The sequence below is a fragment of the Agelaius tricolor genome, unplaced genomic scaffold (genome assembly GCF_023055355.1).
Source record: "Agelaius tricolor isolate 1412-34295 unplaced genomic scaffold, bAgeTri1.0.p SCAF_37, whole genome shotgun sequence".
In the NCBI taxonomy this organism is placed as follows: Eukaryota; Metazoa; Chordata; class Aves; order Passeriformes; family Icteridae; genus Agelaius; species Agelaius tricolor.
Window position 1 is genome coordinate 3213635 of NW_027269297.1, and position 15133 is coordinate 3228767.

Here is a 15133-nt window from a genome sequence, read left to right on the forward strand (position 1 = left end):
TTGTTTTCATTCCTCTCTAAGACTTCTCAGCTTCCCAGGAGAAAATCTGGGCAGAGAGGATTTTTCAGAAAATATCCTGGTGACACCCCACCAACAAAACCATCTCTGGGTTGGGCTGCAAATGGAACAACAATTACATTCCAGCCTTTCATTTCTGTATCTTAAGAATAAAGAAATTCAAAGACACAAAAAGGAATGAAAAATACCAAGTGAATCATAAGCTATTTTAATGCAGAGAGGGTAAAGTTCCAGTTGGGATCCAATTTAAGGTAGATTTATATCTTGTTTGAACTGTTCATCCCTACTCACAAGCATATTGAGTTAGGCCCAGTCCACAGTCCTGGAAGACCCACTGGACACTAATATTTGTCAGTAGGAAATGGAAGAAACATGAAAATCTCTTGCCATTAAGATCAAACGAGAGCAAGGGTGCACTTTGACATTTCTGCTCTCCTGCAAGGAGCCCCTGCTTTGCAAAGCAAATTCCACTGTGGAGTTTTGAACTCCTGGAAAGATGAAAGGTGAAAGCCCAGCTCACTGAAAGTCAGCACTGAGCTTTCTGACAGCTCCAGATGGAGCACGTTTGACCCCTGATTTTCTGGGTCCACAAACACAATTTTCAGTTCTTTGGAAGTTCCTGGTGCACATCAAAGGCACCTCACAGAGGGAACAGAGCAGAGCAAACCCTGCTGGCTCTGAAGGACAGCGAGGAGCCCCAAGCCCTTCCCAATGCCCTGGGGATCCCACAGAAAGCTCTGAGCTCCAAACTCACTGCCAGCTCCACAGCAGCTCCCTCAGGAAGGCTCCCAGCTGGCTCCTCTCTGTAAGGAATGCTTAGGCTCAGCCTAGCAAAAGAATTATTTTGATTGAGGAACTCATGGGCAGGCCCTGAAGTTTTCAGGCTTTTCTCACTTTGCAAAAGAAGGGGAACTTCCCATGGCAACCAGAGGAGGGTTTGATGATGGACAATGAGGTTCTTGTGTAGCCACATTTCTCTTCACGGAGAGAAGCAAGGTACAATTCTTCTCAAGAATATTTCTGGGATTCACATTCTCTGAAACTCAGAGAAAGAAACACAATTCTTATCATTTGCTGTGCCTGTGTTTGTACAAAAGTAGAACGCAGTATGGAGATTGTTTACCCAAAGTGTTGGTGTTTTGTTTCCTTGGCCTATCAGGGCCAAGTGTGTGTGTGTGTGTGTGTCAGGACTGTGGGCTGACAGTCACAAGATTCTGTGCAGTGTGTGCAGGGTTGAGTACTTGGCAGATTCAGTTTTAGATGTATAGAATAATATAGTAAAAGAAAGTAATTAATTGATATCCATGGAGTCAGATCCATCATTCTCTCCCCTCATCGAGCCCATCACAGCATTGCAATATTCTTGCATGGGCAAAACTGGGAATTACTGCTCAGCAAAGGAAAGCAGAGTTGTACTATTGCCTCTTGAAAAGGTTTTCCACCTCCACAGAGCCCATATTAGCAATAGATGAATCACTGTCATTCACAAACACCAAGCACGTAAACAAGAGGATCTAAACTGATCCAGAAATGATCTTGATTTGAAAACTAGACCTGGAGGGAAAACAGGGCTCAGGAGGACTCAGATCCCAGAGCATCACAGCTTCTCTTGCTGTGCCATTGTTTCCTCCCAACCCAGCACAGTCATTTCTGCACCCGGACTCTGCCCTTGGAGTCCATCACTGGAAATATTCTCCCTCAGCAGCACCAACATCCCCCAGCTCCAGCAGCCCCTGGGTACTGCCAGAGCCCTGATCAAAGCTTGATAACAAATGCAGCACATCCAGACACTTCATGGGATAATGAATAAACTCACACAACATGGGGGGTGTGTATTCTGTTCTGGGGGTTTGTGTATCTGTCAGAGCTGGGGCAGTTCTCTGCTGTCCATGGGCAGTTTTTTCTTGATCTCTCCCCCAGCCAATCCTCCCTGCAGGAGATCTCTGCTGTCCATGGCCACTGAGTGTCCCTGCAGGGCTGATCCAATTCCAGCATCCCATGGGGAGATGCTGCATTGCCCAGGGCAGGAGCCAAGCATTCCTACCTGGATCCAATGTGAGCCTGGCACAGCCCAGCAGCCTTTGCCCAGTGCATTGCCAGAGGAGCAGCTTCTGCTGCCCTGCATGGCCAGAGGGAGCCCAGGCCCATCTGCAGCAGCCCTGGAGCTGCAGAGGAAAACTCCCCCCTTGTGCAGGATCCCTGCTCCAGCAGAGCCACAGCTGGCACTGCAGGAGGGCTGAGCCCCCATGGGATGGGGCTGTGCCACCCCCTGACACACAGGGGACAGGGACTGCTCTCACTCTGGCAATGGTTTGGGTTTTTTTCTGTACTATTGGATTTGTATTTTTAATTTTCCTAATAATTAACTGTTATTCCTGCTCCCATACCTTTGCCTGAGAGCCCCTTAATTTCAAAATCGAAATAATTCCGAGGGAGGGGGTTTACATTTTCCCTTCCAAGGGAGGCTCCTGCCTTCCTTAGCACACACCTGTCTGTTGAAACCCAGCCAGCCTCAGCAGCAACCTGTGGTGTCCTGTGTCACCCCAAGGCCAGTGGGATGCTCCAGGTGAGCACCACCAGCTCCAAGGGCCACCCAGAACCAGAGAGCCCAGAGCAGACACTGCCCCAGCACCAGCACACCAGATGCAGAACAGCTGCATCCACCCAATTATTGCTGCATCCACACTGCAGAGAGAGAGAGAGACCCAGCTCCTGCCCCCAGCCCAGCCTGGCACTGGGCTGGGCCCAGCTGCACAAAGTCAGGTCTGGGCCATGTGGCCCCAGAGCTGCATTGTCCCCCACAGTGAGCTGCTGCTGTAGCAGATTCTTCCCAAATTTCATGGTCCAGAAAATGCTCTGCCTATGCTTGAGGGGTCTCTGACCTGTCTGCACTGGGCTCCCACCCTGAGGAAAACTCTTGGGTTGCTCTATTTTAATACATTCCCAGATGATGCTGAAGCTTGGAATTAGCAGGAGGTGCTCCACTTGCTGGTAAAAAATGTTTTTCCCCATCACCAGCTTTCCTAAACCACCTGTTAGTCCTTGGACTCTTTTGAGCACAAACAAGCCACAGCTGAGACAAACCTGCAGCTCTCAGAGGAGCTTGGTTGGAGTCATTGTTCCAATGCTTTTGTGCTGCTGAGGCAGGAAGTTCTTTTGCCCAGCTTATTATTGAAGTGTTTCACCCTACTGATGATTCAGCCTCTTTGCTTCAAGCATAAATCACCTCCCAGATAAAGCCTTGCTAGAAAGCTTTCATGAGCCCCAATTAAAAGGAAAAGTCTGTGGAAGTATAAATAGCGGATCAGCATGGTAAAAATGGGCTGGGATTTGTGAACTTGCTTTCTTCTTGCTCTCCTAATTCCTCAATTTATCACAGGACAAGGAGTGAATATTTACAAGGTAGGTTTCCAACTGCAAGGCTGGGCTGAAGCCTTTGATGCTGTGACTTTCTTAATCTGTAGGAAAGCTGGATCTGGACCACCTCTAAAGTCACCTCAATCTTTTGGGAATGACTGAATAATCCTTCACAACAAACCCCTCACTTTGACAGACCTGAGCCAAGCCATCAAACCCCAGTCCCCTCTCCTGAACAGCCTTGACACCAAAATCCTCAGTTTGCCTGGAGCCATCACAGCCCAACTTTCTCAGCTTCCAATCTGCTTTGAGGACAGAGCAAACCCTCCCAGATTTCAATGAGTGCTGAACTGGTGAAGCACATCCCACCCAGTGACTGCTCCCTGATGTCACAGTCACATTCTCTGAAAAAATCCCTTCACCCAGGATTCCTCTCCTGGGAAGCTGAGAAGCCTCAGAGAAAAGGAAAACAATTCTCATCTCATTTGCTTCTCCTGTGCTGTGCTCATGTGGAATGTGTTTGGAGATTGTTCACCCACAGGTGATTGTTCCATTGCATTCTGCTGGGAGTTGTTTTCACTCTTGGGCCAATCAGGGCCAAGCTGTGTCAGGGCTCTGGAAAGAGTCAGGAGTTTTCATTATTATCTTTTTACATTCTGTAAGTATCCTTTCTGCATTCTTTAGTATAGTTAGTGTAGTATTCTTTAATATAATATAGTATCATAAAATAATAAATCAGCCTTGTGGGAACATGGAGTCAGATTCATCATTCCTTCCTGCCACGAGGGTCCCTGCAAATACAATACCCTGACATCCCAGTAAAGCCCTGGCTGCCCTGAGCAGCCCCAGCCACAGAGCAGCAGGAGGAGGGGAGTGAGAACAGAGCCCTGCTGATGCAGGACAATCAATCCTGACGTTTTGCAGCAGGAAATGAATGGGCCATTAAGGCAGAAGTTGTAACCTCAGCCTTCCCCTAATGGGTCTCAGTCCCAGACTGCCTGGCAGCACAGGGATTTCAGTCCCAGCAGGGCTGGCTGCTCCAGCAGCACCAAGGGAGGGGTTTGTACAAGCAGGGGAACAAATCTACCCCAACTTGGGCCAGCCTGTGGTGGTGGCACTCACGGGAGGGAGGGGTGAAGGAAGGGTTCAGCTAAGCCTGAGGATTAGCAGCTTTTAGAGAATCACAGATTTGGGTTGAAGGCACCTTAAATCCCATCCCATCCCAGCCCTGCCATGGCAGGGACACCTCCCACTGTCCCAGGTGCTCCCAGCCCTGTCCAGCCTGGCCTTGGGCACTGCCAGGGATCCAGGGGCAGCCCCAGCTGCTCTGGGCACCCTGTGCCAGGGCCTGCCCACCCTCCCAGGGAACAATTCCTGATTCCCAATATCCCATCCATCCCTGCCCTCTGGCACTGGGAGCCATTCCCTGTGTCCTGTCCCTCCATCCCTTGTCCCCAGTCCCTCTCCAGCTCTCCTGGAGCCCCCTCAGGCCCTGCAAGGGGCTCTGAGCTCTCCACACAACCCCTTCTGTGTCTTCTGTGTCCATGAGGGAGGTTCTCTATTCCCAACTTTGTCGCCTCCTCTGGATTTGCTCCCTCAGTTCCATGTCCTCATTATGTTTGGGGCACCAGAACTGTGTGTTTTTCCCTGCTTTCATGAGTTAGCAGGAGAAAAAGCTCCTTTATTCTTACTAATGCTTAATCACAGTTTACACAGACCACATCTTGCCTCCCATGGTCCCACAGCCTTTTGCAAATCTTAATTAAGGAAAAGATTAAAAGTAGGTGCACAGCTCAGTTCTGATGACTAGCCTGCATCAGGGGAATGCTGCTCTCCTTGAGGACACCAGAGCCTGGGGCTGACAAGGAAACTTCTCCTGATAAAATTTTCCTAACAAAAAAACATTTTCCTCAGGAGTGGAGAACTGGGTTGGTGAATCAGAGCCCCCTGAACAAGGAATAACCTCGGACATTCCCCCTTTGTCAAGGGGTTCACTTACTCTACCAGTTCTGGATTCAAGGGGAAACATCTTCCAGATTCTTCCCAGCCTGGGTCCAGTAGGGTTCCAGCAGCATCCCTGGGCAGTTTCTGCACTGCCTGGAGCAGGATGGATGGATTTCACTTACAGAGGAGTGGCCAAGATGAGGGAGGTGATTCCCCCCTCTACTCTGCCCTTGTGGGATCCCACTTGGGGTTCTGTGTCCAGGTCTGGGGTCCTCAACATCAGGAGGAGCTGGAGCTGCTGGAACCAGTCCAGAGGAGGCCATGGAGCTGCTCCAGGGCTGGAGCCAGGCTGGGAGAGCTGGGGGTGCTCACCTGGAGAGGAGAAGCTCCAGGGAGAGCTCAGAGCCCCTGGCAGGGCCTGAAGGAACTTCTGAAAAGGAGGGAGAGGGACTTTTCATATGGGCAGTGTGACAGAACAAGGGGCAATGATTTCAAACTGAGAGAGAGCAGGGTTAGATGGGATATTGGGAATTGGGAATTGTTCCCTGGCAGGGTGGGCAGGCCCTGGCACAGGGTGCCCAGAGCAGCTGGGGCTGCCCCTGGATCCCTGGCAGTGCCCAAGGCCAGGCTGGACAGGGCTGGGAGCACCTGGGACAGTGGGAGGTGTCCCTGCCATGGCAGGAGTTGGAATGGGATTATCCCTTCCCACCCAGACCAATCCAGAATTGTATGGCTTCACTGCTGTTACCTGTGCACAGCCTGACAGAGCATCCACAAACACCCCATGAGGATTTCCAGTCACTGCTGCAGCATAATCTGGGCTTTTGTCTCCTATTTTCAATTTGATGGACTTGGAGTAGGCACAGAAGACACCAAACCAAGAAACAATTGGCCAGAAAGCAGCACAGGAGTGAAGCTGTGAAAAGGCTGAGGGCTGCACTGAGAGGATCTTCCTCACCCTCAGCTTCTCTGTTTCCAACCTGCAGTAGCACAGCCAGGTCCTCAGCAAGCAGAGCAGCACAGGGAGGGGCTGACAGCCCTTGGGGACAAGGGACAGGTGGCAGGGGTGGCTTTTGGCACCATTGACTTCTGCTGAGTGTCCCATGGCACAGCACAAAGCACTTGGCCTCCCCTCAGTGAGGACATCCAGAGCCCCTCAGATCTGCCAGATCCAAGCATCAAACTCTGAGCTGGGATCTCAGACACAACAAATCCAACTCTGCAGCAGGACTGCCACAGTCCAAGCACCTGATCCCAATTCATGGGGATCCAGAATGAAACTAAACAGCTTCAATCTGCCCCCAAAATCAATCCCCCCATAGTAAGCTCGGGGTTTTGCATGTGGTATGAGAGGCAGGTTGGGAGAAGATGATCTCATGCACCACATATTGATTAATCAATTGCAGCCAGGATGCTAATGGGCTTTTCTTACAACACTTGGCACCAGGAGGAAGGAGCAGAAATGCTGAATGAGAAGGGGAGAAACTGGTGGTGTGGTGAAGCTTTAGGGTGAGGGGAGAAATCTTCTTGAGATGGCTTTAAGTGGTCAGAGACTGGGAATAAATGGAGGAACTGAGCAAGGAAGGGAATAAATCACATTTATTGGCTCCAAACACAGCAGAATTGTACCTGGCAATTCACTGTGGCTGAGGATAATCCTTTCCTGTTGCTACAAAAACCCTCCCAGGAAGGACTGAAAGGGCCCAGCAGGGCTCTGGAGTCTGTGATGAAGAAAACTGAGCACAGCATCATCCCTCCAGCCAGAGAAATGGGCTGAGGGCATCAGTAGTGCCCAGCTTAGGGATTTTTCCACATAAACTACATCCTCAAATGAGAGCCTTGCACTGCCTAGAAGCTAGCAGAGGCTGGGGGAAATCATCCTGCCCTTTGTAAAATTGGGAAGAGCAAAACTGAACAGCCAAGAGGTTGTGCCAGTCATGGTCCTGCCTGGCAGGAGGCAGGAATTCAGCCTGGCCCATCTTCTCTGCAGCCCACAGAGTCATGCCAGGGGTGAAGGTGAGTGATAGGGCTTTGTAAAACTGCACTGGACTAAACAAAACCAGTCCTGGAGCTCAGTGTTACAAGTTTGATCACGCAGTCAGGAGAGGAAACCTCCAGGTACAAAACATGAAGGAGTTTCTGCTTTTGCCACTCAATTTTGTACAATTTGGAATTTCTGTGGGGCATTGTGAGAACCTGCTCCTACTCACCCAGCAGAGCACAGGAGCACCTTGGGGTGACACCAGCTCCTGCACTGCCATCACCCAGGTTTCAGTTTTCTGACTGAAACCATCCTGAGAAATTTCTGACTGAAACCACCCTGAAGAGTTCTGGATTGGAGCCATCCTGAGGAGTTCCTGACCAAAACCATCCTGAGAAGTTCCTGTCTGGTGCTGCTGCATCCTCCTGCTCCTACTCATCCCATAGCTGAGCAACTCTGCACCCTCAAAGCACCACAGACGCAACCAGAAACAGTCCCTCAGGAAAACAGGAACAATCCTCCTCAAAAGCAGGGGTTCAGGAGGTGAAAACCACACAAATTAAATCACTTTTTTCTTCCCAGAACCATCTCTTCCCACCCAACCCCCCAGCCCCAGCAGAGCACTCACATTGTAGAGGATGTCAGTCCAGCCCTCCATGGTGATGCACTGGAAGACAGTGAGCACGGCGAAGAGGATGTTGTCAAAGTTGGTGATGCCATAGTTGGGGCCCTGCCAGTACTCCCTGCACGTGGTCCCGCTCTCACACTGCCTGGCAGGAGGCTCCTCTCCACAGGGAAAATCCCCCACCTCCTCACCTGCAGGGAGGGAAGAGAAGTTACTGACTGGAACTACCCTGAGGAGTTCCTGCTTGTTGGAACCATGCTGAGAAGTTCCTGATTGAAACCATCCTGAGAAGTTCCTGCTTCGAACCACCCTGAGAAGTGCCTGCTTTGAACCATCCTAAAAAGTTCCTGCTTGTTGGAACCATGCTGAGAAGTTCCTACTTGGAACCATCCTAAAGAGTTCCTGCTTGCTGGAACCAACCTGAGAAGTTCCTGATTGAAACCAACCTGAGAAGTTCCTGATTGAAACCAACCTGAGAAGTTCCTGCTTGTTGGAACCATCCTGAGAAGTGCCTGCTTTGAACCATTCTAAAAAGTTCCTCCTTGGAACCATCCTAAAAAGTTCCTGCTTGTTGGAACCATCCTGAAAAGTTCCTGATTGGAACCATCCTGAAAAGTTCCTCCTTGGAACCATCCTAAAAAGTTCCTGTTTGTTGGAACCATCCTGAAGAGTTCCTGACTGAAACCATACTGAAAAGTTCCTGCTTGGAACCATCCTGAGAAATTCCTGACTGAAACCATCCTTAGAAGTTCCTGTCTGGTGCTGCTGCATCCTCCTGGCACCAGTGCAAGGATTAAATTCACATTTTGGGTTTCTTTGTGCTGCTATGAATATGGAAAAGTCGTCGTGCCCCTGTGATCATTTCCACACTGCTGGGCTGTGGGAGATGGGTCAGTGGGGGTGGAGCAGAGCCATCCCTGCAGTGCCAAAATTCATATTTTGCCATCTCCCCTGGTGGAACTCTTTAGGTTGGAAAAGACCTCTAAGATCACCAAGTGCAACCATCAACCCAGCAGCACTAACCCATGTCCCCAAGGGCCACATCCACACATTTTTGGGCACTTCCAGGGATGGGGACTCCACCCTTGGGAGCCCCTTCCAATGTCTGACCTCCCCTTCAGTGAGGAAATTCCCCTTGATCTCCAGTTTAAATCTCTCCTGGAGAACTTGAGGCCATTTCCTCTCGTTCTGCCACTTGTTACCTGGCAGAAGAGGCTTCCAAACTGCAAATGTGACAGCCCAGTACATATGAGAGGCCTGGAAACTATGTAAGAGCAGCATGAAAAACACACACACACACCAAAAAAAATCCCAAAAACACCACAAAATAAAGCAACACCACAAAATAAAGCAACACCACAAAAATTAAAACCAACAGCGTAGTAAAAGTGGGGCTTTGGGAACAACACACACTTCAAACACCCTCAAAGTGCTAAATAGTTGCTCTGTAGCATTAAAGCAAAAGGGCACCTTCTGCACTAATGCCAGTTTGGGGGTGTGCACTGCCCCAGAATTGCCCTGGTACAGATGTTTGAGCACAGCTGCATGAGGAGCCCCTGGTGTCACCCCAAGGCAGCACTGAAGGACTCCAGCTCCTCCAGAAGCTCCACATTTCTGCTTCAAACAGAGGGAAAGGATCCATGTGGGATGGTGCTTCTCTGCTGAGTTTCACTGCAGACCCAGAGGAGGCCAAGGTGGACAAATCTGCCAGGGAAGGAGCAGCAGGAATGGCCAGGACCATCCCAGCACCTTCCAGGCTCAGCTGGGAAGTGCTGCAGGCTGGAAAACTCCAGTGCTGGCTTTTCAGAGCAAGCAAATGTCACAGTCATATTCTGGAAAAAGTCCTTTGCTCAGGAGTCTTCTTCTGGGAAGCTGAGAAGCCTCAGAGAAAAAGGAAAACAATTCTGATCTCATTTGCTTCTCCTGTGTTTTGCTGCTTTGGAATTATTTGGAATTTGGCTGGAGATTGGCTGTTCAGAATTTGTGTTTGGAGATTGTTTACCCAACAGGTGATTGTTTCATTATTTCATGTGAATTGTTTTGACTTATTAGCCAATCAAGGTCAAGCTGTGTTGAGACTCTGGAAAAAGTAATGAGTTTTCATTATTATCTTTTTAGCTTTCAGTAAGTATCCTTTCTGTATTCTTTAGTATAGTTTAGTATAGTATAATATAATATATATAATATATATAATATAATATAATATTTAATATAATATAGTAAAGTAATAAATTAGCCTTCTAAGAACATGGAGTCAGATGCATCATCCCTTCCTTCGTCTGGGAACCCCACAAATACAATAAGCAAATATCCCAAGCAATGTCCTTGTTTAGAGAGCTGGGATTGGGGAAGCATTAAAGGGTTTTTAAAGGGACATGTTATGGTAATGAGCAGCAAACAGCACAAAATCCAATTTCACCAGGGGAAAAAGCAGGAGCAGCACTAACAAAAATTAGGAATAATCATTCCACAGAGCAAAGCCTGCAGGAGGAAAGCAAAATTGTCACAGTGGAGCAGGACAGAAGTGTGTGTAGATATATATAAATATATATGTGACACTTTCCTGTTGACTCAACACCTCGGAGCAGGGCAAACCTCCAGCTCCCAGATGGGTCACCACAGGCTCTCACAAGGGCTTGGTGAGAGGAGAAAATGCCAAAGCTGGCTCCTGCTGACCGTTTGTGAGTGTGCATTAAAAGAGGATCCAGTTTCATGTCAGTTTGGCCTTTTGCTGCCAGGGAATTCTCTGAAAATGCAGTGCACATCTACCACAAAGGGCTGGGTGGGGGATTTGTTCCTTTTTAAAACAGTGACCAGAACTGGCCCTTACTCCTCATGGCTGGAGAAGACAGAGAAAGGGAGAAATTCAAGGAAAAATGGGAAATAAATATGGTGCCCTTCTCTCCTGGAGCACCTTTGGGGCATTTGGGCTGGGTCAGGTGCTTAAAAATAATCCTGTGTCAGCAGAGCAGGACAGCAGGGAGGGTGCAGGGAGAGGGAAACAAGACTGGAGCAAAACTGCCACTGAGTTTTATCCATTTTTATTACAATAATGCCATGTTTCCAGCTCAGAACAGTCAGGCTGAAGGGAAAAGGCCTTGAATAACCCTTTGGCCATATTTTGGTGCCCAGCACCCCTTTGTCCTGCAGTTCATCACTGGCCTCCCCAGGCTATTGGCTCAGCAGAGCAACACTCGCTGTTGACACCTCTGCTTGGTTCCCCTCATGATGCACAGTTGGTCCCTCTGGCTCCTGATTCCAGGAAAAATCTCAGGGGTTTGCTCACTTTGGGGATTTGGAACAGAAAGAAGCACGAGCAGCTTCCCCTCCTCCATTTTCCACCCCCTACCAGAGGCAGCTCTTTAATGAGTTCACATTTCCACCCTCAGGCCGGTTTGGAGCCCGTGGTCTCTGCCCAGGCTCCTTAATGCACCTCTGTGAGATGAGGAGCACTTAGGTTTGCAAAAGCTTTGTGGGTTGTTCTGCTGCTCTGCTCCCAGGGGATGCAGTGCCAGGAAACCTCACCCCCCTCTCCTTTCCAGAAACACCATTTCCTGCCTGGCAGCTGGAAGGGATGCTCAGAACTCACTCAAAGCCAGCTCAGCACCCCCAGAGCCCCTTCCCCTCCCTACAGAGGGGCTTTAGTATAGTTTAGTATGGTATTCTTTAACAGAATATAGTATTATAAAGTAATAAATTAGCCTTGTGAGAACATGGTGTCAGATTCATCATTCCTTCCTTTGTCTGGGAACCCCACAAATACAATAAGCAAATATCCCAAGCAATGTCCCTGTTTAGAGAGCTGGGATTGGGAAAGCATTAAAGGGTTTTTAAAGGGACATGTTGTTGTTGCCACAGTGCAAGAGGTTTTACAGAGAGGAGTTTGATGAGAGGATCCATGTTTAACTCTGGAAGAATTTTCTACCAAGGTCATTGACACAGAAACCAAGAAAGAAAGAAGGAGAAATAAGAGAAACCTGCAACTGCCTGTTCCAATGAGCACTTTGTTTGTCTTTCCTGACCAATGAGTAAAGTGTAAACTGATGAGTTTTGTAAGAATGTATAAAAAGCATCCATGCTATAATAAAAACAGTTTGAAGCCTTCTGAAAATGGAATGCATTGCTTTGTATTGTGATCATCTCAACTACAACAAACCACAGCTCACAGTGAGCCAGCAGAGCTGAAATGCAGCACGGGCAGCAGAGCTCCAGCCATGCTCCCAATTCCATCTGGAATGCACCCAGGCAGCAAGAGGAGCTTGCACATAACATTAGCCATGACAAAAACCTGTCCCAGGTCCCCAAACCTGGCCCAGACTCTCTTGGTCAGTGCTGATGGCAGAGATGAGCGTGCAGGGAGCACACACAACTCTGGGGGGGATGTTGGCCTTTTGCACTGCTCTGGGGGGGCAGAAAATCCTCCCTCATGAAAATCCTCCCTCATGAAAATCCTCCCTCCTCAGGTGTCAGCCGTGAGGGAGAGCCTCGGGCTCTGCCTGCAGCTGCCTCCTGCTCACAAGGGATGCACAAACATCCCCTGCCTTGTTTGCAGATTAACAGACCCAAAAATGCTCCTGGCAAACCCCAACCTGCTCAGGATTCATCCTCCCCTACACCTCTGCTGCTGCCTCCACACCCATCCTGTCACTGCTGTCCCTGTCCCCACTGCCACACTACCCACAAAGGGACTTCTCCCTCCTACAAATCCAGCCCAAAACCTCCTTTCCTCCAGGAACTGCCAGGATTTTCTCACAAGTCACAACTCCTTCACAACCTGCTTTATGTTATTCCAGCATTCCACAGGAACATGAGCAAGAATTCCCTTTGCAAATCTCTGTGTACACTGAGTGTATTAAAGTGCTCCCATCAGAAAGCACCATGAGGGATGCCCAGAGATTTGGCAGGGTTCTTTTATTACCATTGGATTGCAGGGAAATAAATCAATATTAAGACCTATTAGTGATAATGACTGAAAATACAAGGCTGTGTTTTAAAGAAAGTCGATTGCACCTTAAAATGCAATGGTTTGGAGACAAGAACAACATTTTAATGTGTGTTATCAGATAATAAACATCTATTAACACCACTATAAAGGAATGAGGTGGAACAAGATGATCTTTAAGGTCCCTCCCAGCCCAAAGCATTCCATGATTTGACACAGCTGTTCCCAGCTAAGAATCTCTGGGATCAACCTTCTCCACCTCCATCTTCTGGGCTCTATCACTCACTCCCAGGCAGACACATCATCTACTCTTCAGTGCCCAATTTCCCTTCCCTGAAGGTCATTTTTATCCTTTTTCCATCAAAGGACTCCTTGCCTTCCATCTATTGCCCTTTTATTTTTTGGTTGCTCCCAGACTTTTCAATCTTTTACTATTCCACACCAAAGTTTCCCCAGAAAGCTCCCCAGGAAACTCAATGTGCATGAAGCAAAACCCAAGGAAAATTAGACAGACACCATTAATTAATAAGAAACAACAGGGATTTGGTTCTGTGCTTCTGCTATGAGAAAATTCTTTTGGGACAGGAGGCCCTGAGGACTTTCATCTCACTCCTGGGCAGACTGGGAGCAGCACAGTGGCATCAGACAGAGGAGAATCTGTCCCAGTCTGTGTAGGGTGGGCACAAAATTCTGTGTAATTCTCAGAATATGTGGGTAAAGAGGGAGAGAATGCAGGGGATGAGGCAAAAGGAAAATCAGCACAGAAGCAGGAGGGGAAGGTCCAAAGGGCAGAGCTCACCTGTCTCGTTGGAAAAGCAGGTTTTGTGGAACTTGCCCATGTAAAACTCCAGCCCGATGATGGCAAACATCACAATGGCGAAGAACAGGAGCAGCCCAATCTGCAGCAAGGGCACCATGGCCTTCATGATGGACTTGAGGACAACCTGCAGGCCTGTGGGGACACAAAAACACCTCAGGGAGGGAAGCAAAATGGGGCCTTGGGAGTGGAGAGAAGGTGGGAGAGAGAGGCTGTCCAACTGTGGATTGGCAATACCAAGCAATGCTGCTCTATGAAACAATTTCCTGCCATGAGAGCAGGAGAGACAGCTGGGGGCTCTCCTTTTGTGGTGTCTTTTCTTCAGGTAACAGATCCACTGGTTTGTTAGACTTCAGAGGCACTCACAGGGTTGTTCCTGAAGCTGCTGGAGTCCTGAGACTCAGCCTGGAGCTGAGCCAGGTCCTTGGGGCAGTTGTGGTGCAGCTTTGAACTCCACCTTAGGGCCAAGCAAGGCAGTCTGGTGTACAGCAGGGGGACAAAAAATTATTCCCTCTTCTCCACATGCTGGACATGTCAGCTTTGGACAGCTGGAAGTGTCCAGACATGGAAGCTTCCAGACAAGCTGGAAGTGTCAGCTTTATCCCACCAAATTCACACCGTGGCTGGACTCAGTGGTAATTAAGAAATCGGTGCTGAATTGTTATTACTGTTATTATCTGACTGCACTGAAATGGAAGTGAGACCAGAGCAGGAGATTAAACCTCAGCTAATACAATTATTTAGCTGCACCAGGGTCTCCTGAAGATATTTGCCAAAATAAATTCCAATTTGTGTCTATAGACACGAGGCTGAAGCATTTCCCTGGAAGGAGATTATGGTGGTGCTTGGAGAGATCAGGCAGGGTCTGGACTGCAGTGGAAACCTGTCCTGAGGAGCTCAGAGTGAGGCCAAAGAGAGAATGTCCAGCACCTGATCTTGTCACTGAGTTTGGAAGTGAAGGAGGGAAGCAAAGCCCCGTGGGTGGATGTGCTCCCTGTGCCAGGCACTGGGGGCTGCTCAGGAGCTCCTCTCCCCCCACAGCCCACAAGGGACACTGCAGTCCCTGTCACACCCTGCTCTGCAGAAACAAACCCAGGGCTGCCCATCCACAGCTTTGTCACCAGCCCTGACTTAAAGGCAGGGAGATAAGGAGAGCAGGCTGGAGATGGAGGTGGCTGATAATATCCTGCTAAAACTAAAACTATACTAAAGAATACAGAAAGGATACAGACAGAAGGCTTAACAACAATGATAATGAAAAACTCAGGGCTGACTCCTCAGAGTCTGACACAGCGGGCTGTGATTGGTCATTAATTAAAAACAATTCACATGGAACCAATCAAACATTCACCTGTTGGTAAACAACCTCCAAGCCACATTCCAAAGCAGCAAACACAGGAGCAGCAATCAGATAATTATTGTTTTCATTCACACAAAAACCTGCACACA

General features: G+C 48.8%; 1 protein-coding gene across 11 annotated transcripts in view; it reads right to left on the bottom strand.

Moving 5' to 3' along the window:
- CACNA1B (calcium voltage-gated channel subunit alpha1 B) overlaps positions 1-15133 on the bottom strand; it is a 334736-nt gene that overhangs the window by 198929 nt on the left and 120674 nt on the right. For all 11 annotated transcript variants that reach the window (XM_071453699.1, XM_071453697.1, XM_071453694.1 and 8 more), the window contains exons 5-6: positions 13667-13819; positions 7929-8116 (exon numbers count right to left, since the gene is read on the bottom strand). In XM_071453699.1, coding sequence (XP_071309800.1) covers positions 7929-8116; positions 13667-13819 — 341 coding nt within the window. The remainder of the gene's footprint in view (positions 1-7928; positions 8117-13666; positions 13820-15133) is intronic.